The sequence below is a fragment of the Perca flavescens genome, unplaced genomic scaffold (assembly GCF_004354835.1).
Source record: "Perca flavescens isolate YP-PL-M2 unplaced genomic scaffold, PFLA_1.0 EPR50_1.1_unplaced_scaf_119, whole genome shotgun sequence".
Classification (NCBI taxonomy): Eukaryota; Metazoa; Chordata; class Actinopteri; order Perciformes; family Percidae; genus Perca; species Perca flavescens.
This window is the reverse complement of record NW_021166536.1, coordinates 1-10,000: the sequence shown is the minus strand read 5'-3', so window position 1 is coordinate 10,000 and position 10,000 is coordinate 1. Positions and strand designations below refer to the sequence as shown.

Sequence of the window (10,000 nt, the reverse complement as noted above, 5' to 3'; positions counted from 1 at the left end):
TGCTAACTCAGATGCTAATGCTAACAGAATGAAATAACAACAGAGACAGCGGCCGAGCGACAGTGTTACCTGCTGACATGCTAACATGCTAGCCGCTGTGTTTAGCATGCTGTTATTAGGGGATCTCTGAGTTAGCTTCAGTTAGCTTCAGTTAGCATCCCGCAGGTGAACCAGCGGCAGGGTCACAGAGGCTAACAGCTAGCAGCTAACAGCTGAAAGCTGCTGATAACCTGTGGAAGAACAAGTACTCAGATTACTGCAGTAAAAGTACTACTACTGCGTGTGTACAGCTGTGTGACGATGATCTGACCGCTTTCTAAAGACCTTATTAAACTTTAAACTACCACCAAACTCCTTTGATAAAAGCAGTAATTTAAGCTGCTCCATCCGGGTACTTCAGCTTGTTAGTGGCTCACTTTGGGCTTTTACACAGTTAGGACATTAGTACTAGTACTAGTATTAGTACTGCTGTCTGGAACATTAGTACTGGTACTAGTATTAGTACTGCTGTCTGGAACATTAGTACTGGTACTAGTATTAGTACAGCTGTCTGGAACATTAGTACTGGTACTAGTATTAGTACTGCTGTCTGGAACATTAGTACTGGTACTAGTACTAATGTAGTCTGGATGTATGGCAGGTTGTTTTAGAGAAAGAGAGAGAGAGAGAGTGTGTGTGTCTGTCTGTCTCTCTCTCTGTCTCTTTCTCTGTGTGTGTGTGTGTGTCTCTTTGTGTGTGTGTGTGTGTGTCTCTGTGTGTTGATTGTTGACATATATATATATATATATATATATATATATATAATGGACCAGCAGACCCAAACCACCTCTCAAAGCACACAGCTCTGTCAATTAAATCAACTAATCGATTAGTCGACAAAATCCTATAAGTGTTAGTGGACTAAGAAGTTCTTTAGTCGATGACAGCCCTAGTGGAGAGAGACTTACCCCCCTTGGTCTGGTCCAAGTAATCTCTGTCCCTGTTGTGTCTTCTCTTCCTGTCAGCTGACTCAGCAGTATGTGTTTTCTCTTCCTGTCAGCTGACTCAGCAGTACCGTCGCCGATGTTTCCGGCTGCAGAGCGTCAGATGTGTCCGTACGGTGCAGCCGGCGGCGATCAGATGGGACAGAAACATCCAGATGTTGAGCAGCAGGACACTGCACATCAGCAGCGGTAGGTCCAGATACAGAGGGAGGGGCTCCTAGTAGGCCTGCACGATAAATCGTAATAAAATCACGATCTCGATTCACCCCTGTTCACGATTGAACTTTTAAATGACTTCGATTTTTTTTTTTTTCTCTCCAATTAATTAATTGAAAGCATTTGACATTGTTTTAATTATGTAAAGACATGTTGAAGGAGGTCAGATAGAGCTGGTATCAGGGCCATATTTACACTAGTTCACTATTTTTGGTAGCCTACTGTACTTAAAGGGCCAGTATGTACTTTATTTTCTTTATTCATTGAAGCCTCTATGTTTACAGGCTTGTGGTGATACTCAATGTGCTCTAGGTGCCAAAATAAATCTATGTTTGGTACGGCCAATTTGTTTTGTCATGGTTCATGCAGAGAATCGTGATATCAATTCTAAGCTAAAAAATCGTGATTCATATTTCTCCCTGAATCGTGCAGACCTAGTAGTCTGTCCTGAAGAGTCTGATCTTTGTAATCGGTGAAACGTCAGAGTAGAGATGCACAACATCAGCACCACACAGGCTCATGCAGGGTTTCTGCTATATGCACGTATAGTAACACAAGTTTAGTTAGCTAAATATATCACATTTCTTTAGTGTGATATCGGATGTGAAAAGAAGGAAATGGTTCTTCATAACGTGGCTCTTTAGATGTGTGTTAATGTCCCACCAGGAGTAATTTATATAGTTCTAGTTTATATGTTTATAGATCGATTATCTGTTCAAAAACTTGTTCTGTGTTCTCTGCAAAATGGAAAATGTTCTATTAAAGAAAAGATAGAAAATAAATATGTGTGAGTGTGCTGTAAAGTGGTTAGAAAAAGGCCTGAAAGTAGGTCCAGCTGATCCTGTTCTCAGGGAATGCAGGAAGTAGATGTTTAAATCCTCCTGATTCTGGGAATCACCATGGCAACCTGCCAGATTAGGCAGAGGGCTCTTCCTGGTTCCTGGTGGTTTGTGAGGTGGACTCAGAGGATCCAGATCAGCTGGTTTTATTTCACAGTTTTAAGATCTGTTGTCAGACCAGGAAATGATGATGATGTCATCGTGGGGTTGGGTATTTTTTGAGTTTCTTCCTGATATGAACCCATACTACACACACACACACACACACACACACACACACACACACACACACACACGTCTCTGTGTGTCTGTCCCTGACCCTACCTGTCTCTGTGTGTCTGTCCCTGACCCTACCTGTCTCTGTGTGTCTGTCCCTGACCCTACCTGTCTCTGTGTGTCTGTCCCTGTCCCTCTGTGTGTCTGTCCCTGACCTGTCTGTCTCTGTGTGTCTGTCCCTGACCCTACCTGTCTCTGTGTGTCTGTCCCTGACCCTACCTGTCTCTGTGTGTCTGTCCCTGACCCTACCTGTCTCTGTGTGTCTGTCCCTGACCCTACCTGTCTCTGTGTGTCTGTCCCTGACCCTACCTGTCTCTGATGATGGTTGTTCTCCTGCAGTGAGCCGAGGACCGATCGTCCAGTTCAAGCTGTCGGACATCGGAGAGGGAATCATGGAGGTGACGGTGAAGGAGTGGTACGTAACCCCACCCACACGAGAACCAATCAGGAGAGAGGAAACACAACATGGGACAGTCTAATAAATAATATATAGACAACAGCTGATAGGAATCAGCATACGCAGAATCATCCACAGATTTCATGTCAGAAATCTGAGATGTCTGTCTCTCTGTCTGTCTGTCTGTCTCTCCATGTGTCTCTCTGTCTGTCAGTGTCTCCATGTGTCTCTCTGTCGGTCAGTCTCTCCATGTGTCTGTCTGTCTCTCCATGTGTCTATCTGTCTGTCTCTCCATGTCTCTGTCTGTCTGTCAGTCTCTCCATGTGTCTGTCTGTCTGTCAGTCTCTCCATGTGTCTGTCTGTCTGTCAGTCTCTCCATGTGTCTGTCTGTCAGTCTCTCCATGTGTCTGTCTGTCTCTCCATGTGTCTGTCTATCTGTCAGTCTCTCCATGTGTCTGTCTATCTGTCAGTCTCTCCATGTGTCTGTCTGTCTGTCAGTCTCTCCATGTGTCTGTCTGTCTGTCAGTCTCTCCATGTGTCTGTCTGTCTGTCAGTCTCTCCATGTGTCTGTCTGTCTCTCCATGTGTCTGTCTATCTGTCAGTCTCTCCATGTGTATGTATATCTGTCTCTCTCTCCATGTGTCTGTCTGTCTATCTGTCAGTCTCTCCATGTGTCTGTCTGTCTATCTGTCAGTCTCTCCATGTGTCTGTCTGTCTATCTGTCAGTCTCTCCATGTGTCTGTCTGTCTATCTGTCAGTCTCTCCATGTGTCTGTCTGTCTGTCAGTCTCTCCATGTGTCTGTCTGTCAGTCTCTCCATGTGTCTGTCTGTCTCTCCATGTGTCTGTCTATCTGTCAGTCTCTCCATGTGTCTGTCTATCTGTCTGTCTCTCCATGTGTCTGTCTATCTGTCAGTCTCTCCATGTGTATGTATATCTGTCAGTCTCTCCATGTGTCTGTCTATCTGTCAGTCTCTCCATGTGTCTATCTGTCAGTCTCTCCATGTGTCTGTCTGTCTCTCTGTCTGCCTGATGGCGTGTCTCACTGTAGACCAGCTGAGTCCAGACAGCCCAAATCCCCATGAATCTGTGTGTTTTATTTAGTAGTTATGTATGTGGTCTTCCTCTAGGTGATAACCTGCCTGGCTTCAGAGACAGATTTGAGGGATTTAGATTTATTTTGATGCACATTAATCAACATTTCTGTAAATGCGCCAGTGTTAGCCAGTCGGCTAATTTTCAACTGTAGTCCTAGTTACCCATCATGCATGTCTTTATGGTGGGAAGAAGCCACACGCACACACTGACATCGCGTCTCATGGAAGAAATCGAGGAGACGGAGAAACGTTTGCTGCAGCGTGCCGTCCAGCCTTCACGAGTCTCCAGAAATACTTTCACTTCCATTAAAGACAAATTCAGATACGTGTTTAGTCTCTGAACTGATTTCATTAGGATATGTTGAGACATTCTGAACCACCGTGTCTCTCAGGTGTAGAAAACAAGTCAATATTTAGAGGGAAAAATGTTTGTAGAGAAGAACAGTTGTATTGTGAGTGTCTGTCTGACTGTGTCTAATTGTCTGTCTGTCTGTCTCTCTCTCTCTGTCTGTCTGTCTCTCTGTCTGTCTGTGTCTCTCTCTCTCTGTCTGTGTCTCTCTCTCTCTCTGTCTGTCTTACTGTCTCTCTCTCTCCCTGTATGTCTCCCTCTCTCTCTCCCTGTCTCTCTCTCTGTGTCTCTCTCTCTCTCTCTGTCTGACTGTCTCTCTCTCGGTCTCTCTCTCTCTCTGACTGTCTCTCTCTCTCCCTGTTTCTCTCTCTCCATGTCTCTCTGTCTACCTGTCTCTCTCTCTCCCTGTTTCTCTCTCTCCCTGTCTCTCTGTCTGCCTGTCTCTCTCCCTGTATGTCTCCCTCTCTCTCTCCCCGTCTCTCTCTATCCCTGTCTCTCTCTCGGTCTCTCTCTGTCTGCCTGTCTCTCTCTCTCCCTGTATGTCTCCCTCTCTCTCTCCCTGTCTGTTTCTCTATCCCTGTCTCTCTCTCTCGGTCTCTCTCTCTCTGACTGTCTCTCTCTCTCCCTGTCTCTCTGTCTGCCTGTCTCTCTCCCTGTATGTCTCCCTCTCTCTCTCCCTGTCTCCCCCTCTCCCTGTCTGTCTGTCTCAGGTACGTGAAGGAGGGTGATAAGGTGTCCCAGTTCGACAGCATCTGTGAGGTGCAGAGCGACAAGGCGTCCGTCACCATCACCAGCCGCTACGACGGCGTCATCAAGAGGCTGTACTACGACGTAGACGCCACGGCGCTGGTCGGGAAACCACTGGTCGACATAGAGACGGAGGCAGGCCCAGGTGAGACCACACACACCTGGGACAGGTATATCTGTCTAAAGATAGGACCACACACACCTGGGACAGGTAGATCTGTCTAAAGATAGGACTACACACACCTGAGACAGGTAGATCTTTATAAAGTTAGGACTACACACACCTGAGACAGGTAGGTCTGTCTAAAGTTAGGACCACACATACCTGGGACAGGTAGATCTGTCTACAGTTAGGACTACACACACCTGAGACAGGTACATCTGTCTAACGTTAGGACTACACACTCCTTGGACAGGTCGATCTGTCTACAGTTAGGACTACACACACCTGGGACAGGTAGATCTGTCTAAAGATAGGACCACACACACCTGAGACAGGTAGATCTGTATAAGGACTACACACACCTGAGACAGGTAGATCAGTCTAAAGATAGGACCACACACACCTGAGACAGGTAGATCTGTCTAAAGTTAGGACTACACACACCTGAGACAGGTAGATCTGTCTAACGTTAGGACTACACACACCTTGGACAGGTAGATCTGTCTACAGTTAGGACTACACTCACCTGAGACAGGTAGGTCTGTATAAAGATAGGACCACACACACCTTGGACAGGTAGATCTGTCTACATTTAGGACTACACACACCTGAGACAGGTAGATCTGTCTACAGTTAGGACTACACACACCTGGGACAGGTAGATCTGTCTAAAGATAGGACTACACACACCTGAGACAGGTAGATCTGTCTACAGTTAGGACTACACACACCTGGGACAGGTAGATCTGTCTACAGTTAGGACTACACACACCAGGGACAGGTAGATCTGTCTAAAGATAGGACCACACACACCTGAGACAGGTAGATCAGTCTAAAGATAGGACCACACACACCTGAGACAGGTAGATCTGTCTACAGTTAGGACTACACACACCTGGGACAGGTAGATCTGTCTAAAGATAGGACTACACACACCTGAGACAGGTAGATCTGTATAAAGTTAGGACTACACACACCTGGGACAGGTAGGTCTGTCTAAAGATAGGACCACACACACCTGAGACAGGTAGAGCTGTCTAAAGATAGGACTACACACACCTGGGACAGGTAGGTCTGTCTCACGTTAGGACTACACACACCTGAGACAGGTAGATCTGTCATAAGTTAGGACTACACCACCTGAGACAGGTAGATCTGTCTAAAGTTAGGACTACACACACCTGAGACAGGTAGATCTGTCTAAAGTTAGGACTACACACACCTGAGACAGGTAGATCAGTCTAAAGATAGGACTACACACACCTGGGACAGGTAGGTCTGTCTCACGTTAGGACTACACACACCTGAGACAGGTAGATCTGTCATAAGTTAGGACTACACACACCTGGGACAGGTAGGTCTGTCTAACGTTAGGACTACACACACCTGGGACAGGTAGGTCTGTCTCACGTTAGGACTACACACACCTGAGACAGGTAGATCTGTCATAAGTTAGGACTACACACACCTGGGACAGGTAGGTCTGTCTCACGTTAGGACTACACACACCTGAGACAGGTAGATCTGTCTAAAGTTAGGACTACACACACCTGAGACAGGTAGATCAGTCTAAAGATAGGACTACACACACCTGGGACAGGTAGGTCTGTCTCACGTTAGGACTACACACACCTGAGACAGGTAGGTCTGTCATAAGTTAGGACTACACACACCTGGGACAGGTAGGTCTGTCTAACGTTAGGACTACACACACCTGTCTCATCCTTTCTGCAGGTGAAGATTGTTGAATGTGTAATCTGAGAGAGTGTCTGCAGGTGAAGACTGTTGTCTCTGCTTGTTGTCTGATGTGTGTTGTGTTGTTGTTGGTCAGCGGTGATCCCGGAGGAGGATGTGGTGGAGACTCCTGCCATGGCGAGAGAAGAACACACCCACCAGGAGATCAAAGGGCTGAAGACGCAGGCCACGCCCGCCGTCAGACGCCTCGCCATCGAGAACAACGTGAGTCTCCGTCTACTCTCAAAGGAAACAAAGACTGTGGTCAGATAAGAGAACATTTGGGATTTGAAGCTGACGTAAGAAGTGAGCTGTAAGATACGAGGCAAACGCAGAACCAAAGAGTTATTAAAACGAGGGCTGGGTATCGTTAAATAATCCGTAGCAACAGCGGGACTTCACTGCAGCTTCCTAACAATACTTTTTTCGTTACCAGTTTAATAAAAGAAAAAGTAATGACCACATCACGCCACAAATCTCTTTATGTTCCAGCTCTGACTACGTGAGCGTCTCTGTTTAACGTTAGCCAGCCAATCACAGACATAATTTCATCTTGGTAGAAGCATCCTGCATGCTGATTGGCTCTCTGATGCTGAGTCACCCTCAGTCACATTAGCTACAAGAGACAGAAAAAAGCGACAGGCTTCCATTCATTTTCAATGGGAGTGGCCATTTGCGAGCGAGGAGCTCACCGCTGCCACGAGCAAGGCAGGGCCAAAATAGACAAGAAGTCTATTTTATGCAAATTCTGAGATAAAGCGACAGCCAATCAGAGTGAAGGCAGCGTGACATATGTACGTTGGTTGCTCGAGTCGAAGAAAATCATTCAAGATATAGGTATATATCTGATATGTTTTTATATATTCTTATCATTTTATCTTATATATTTTGTTACCCCTATTGAGAAATAAATACTTTTAAATCCCAAAACATTGTTCTTGTGACTTGACAATATCCGTGAAGTGATTTGTAAGACGTTTACAGAAACAAATCAATCTAACTTTAGTAGTGCAAAGCTGTGAGAAAATGGGGGAGAAACTTATTTTAGTGGTGTCCATGTTCCCGGTCCTGTACAATCGAACCTTATATTCGTACAGAGACATTAACAACAACAGACGGGACGTGGTTGAAGGGAGCACCAGAGAATTTCTGTTGTTGTTGTTGTATGTTCTGTTCTTTTGCCAAGCAACCAGGAGTAGGCTAGGCACGCCCAGGAATGCCCATCAAGCGAGGTTAGGTTTAGGGTTAGGGATTGAACTTGGATATTGAATGACATTTTTCAATACTCGATACTTCAGAGACAATTCGGTCGGTGCCTAAAAAGTATAGAATTTGGCAGTCAGCCCTACTTCTAACCAAAGATAGTTACTCTCACTGCTTTAACCCAAACGCAGGGGCTCTGGTTAGTCTCACAGGGAGCTGGGTCCACGCTGGCACACTTTATGAAAAGACTTTGTCAGACCAGAAGTGTCTGGACATGGCAAATAGCTGCCAACGGTGTACTGGTAGTTAGGGCTGCATGATATGAGGAAAATATCTAATTGTGATTATTTTGACTGATTTTGCGATTGCGATTAAAATGTGTGATTTTTGCGAGGCTCTGTACCAAACAAAGATGGTTTCTGTAGTTTTTAGGATGGGATTTGTAGTCCGGGACGTCTCTGCAGCTCCACAATACTTCATTCAGAATGACACACATTTTGCCTTTAACAAATATTACGCCCCCTCTGCGATTTGGATATTGCACTATTCCATATTCCAAGTTTGGGGTCCCCTGCTGGAGCTGCTCCCCCCGCGACCCGACACAGGATAAGCAGACGAAGATGGATGGATGGATCGATAAAATTGTGATTAATTGTGCAGCCCTAGTGTAAAGTTGGGTGTACTGGTACAGTGTTTGGCTCGATATCAAACGCCCGGTCTCTGCCCACAGCGTACCACTCTGACCTCTGATCTTTGTCTTCTGAGGAGACGTGCGAGTCTACCTGAGGATGATAACGTTTCAGGGTTTGTACGTTTTGAAAAAACCTGGAAAAGTTATGGAATTTGAAAAATGCAAATTCCAGGCCAAAAAAACATAAATTTATGGAAACATAAAAAGACGCAGAAAGTTTTGGAAAAGTCATGGAATTGTTTTTTAACACAGCATAATAATATGTGATTTAATAAATGTATTTTCGCGTGGTCTTAACCTCAGCGTTGTATTCGGGGAGCGATATTATGAATCCCTCACACAGACAGACAGACAGACAGACACACACACAGACAGACCGATACACAGACATACACACAGACACACTATGAACCACATACATTATCATTCATTTATAGTTAAACCTCTGAGGGTCAACTTCAACACAGATTAATATTCTAATTTGCCGAAAAAGTCATGAAAAAGTATTTGGTTAAAGTGCGTATGACCCCTGACGTTCCCTCTGCCCTCAGATTAAACTCAGCGAGGTTGTGGGGACGGGGAGAGACGGACGCATCCTGAAGGAAGACATCCTGAACTTCCTGGCGAAGCAGACGGGCGCCATCATCCCTCCGACTCTGTTCCAGGAGATCCAGACTCCGCCTCCGGCCCCGGCCGCCACGGCAACCGCCGCCCGGCCCGCTGCCACCGCCGCCGCCAAACCTCCGGCCGCCACGCCCAGACCCGTCTTCACCGGGAAGGATGTCACCGAGCCGCTCAAAGGTACGCCGCCGTAACCCGGTTCACTTACAGGGCCGATCCCAGCCGAGCAGAAGCACCAAGAAATAAAAAACAGGTTTTATTATAAACTAGGGATGCACTGAATCCAGATTTTTGGGGTTGGTCTGAATCCTGAATCCAGATTTTTGGGGTTGGTCTGAATCCTGAATCCAGGTTTTTGGGGTTGGTCTGAATCCTGAATCCCCTGGTTGAGATTGTGCTGACTCCTCCTCCCATCCTCAGTCCATGAACCCAGTAAACTCATGAATGAAGTAAACAGGGACTGTCCTTCCTTTGCTGTACCTGAAGTTGCTGCATTCTGGCTGCTGTCTGGAGATTCCTTCGTGAACAACTCGTATTCTTCCAGATGTTTCAGACCAGATGTTGTAACAGCGGCCATGTTGTGTATAGTTTAGGGTCCTCGCCACCACCTGACCAATCAGAATTGAACAGATTGAACATGTAGCTGGACTTGAATGGCCTTCTTTTGACTGAAAGTACTGCCAGAC

The 10,000-nt window shown here is 46.0% G+C and overlaps 1 protein-coding gene across 1 annotated transcript in view; it reads left to right on the top strand.

Moving 5' to 3' along the window:
* LOC114551500 (lipoamide acyltransferase component of branched-chain alpha-keto acid dehydrogenase complex, mitochondrial) overlaps positions 1-9,494 on the top strand; it is a gene marked incomplete at its 3' end in the record, with an annotated part of 9,762 nt that extends 268 nt beyond the window's left edge. The window contains exons 2-6 of the mRNA XM_028572538.1: positions 1,040-1,172; positions 2,654-2,729; positions 4,866-5,047; positions 6,897-7,024; positions 9,245-9,494. Coding sequence (XP_028428339.1) covers positions 1,040-1,172; positions 2,654-2,729; positions 4,866-5,047; positions 6,897-7,024; positions 9,245-9,494 — 769 coding nt within the window. The remainder of the gene's footprint in view (positions 1-1,039; positions 1,173-2,653; positions 2,730-4,865; positions 5,048-6,896; positions 7,025-9,244) is intronic.
* Positions 9,495-10,000: the final 506 nt, after the last annotated feature.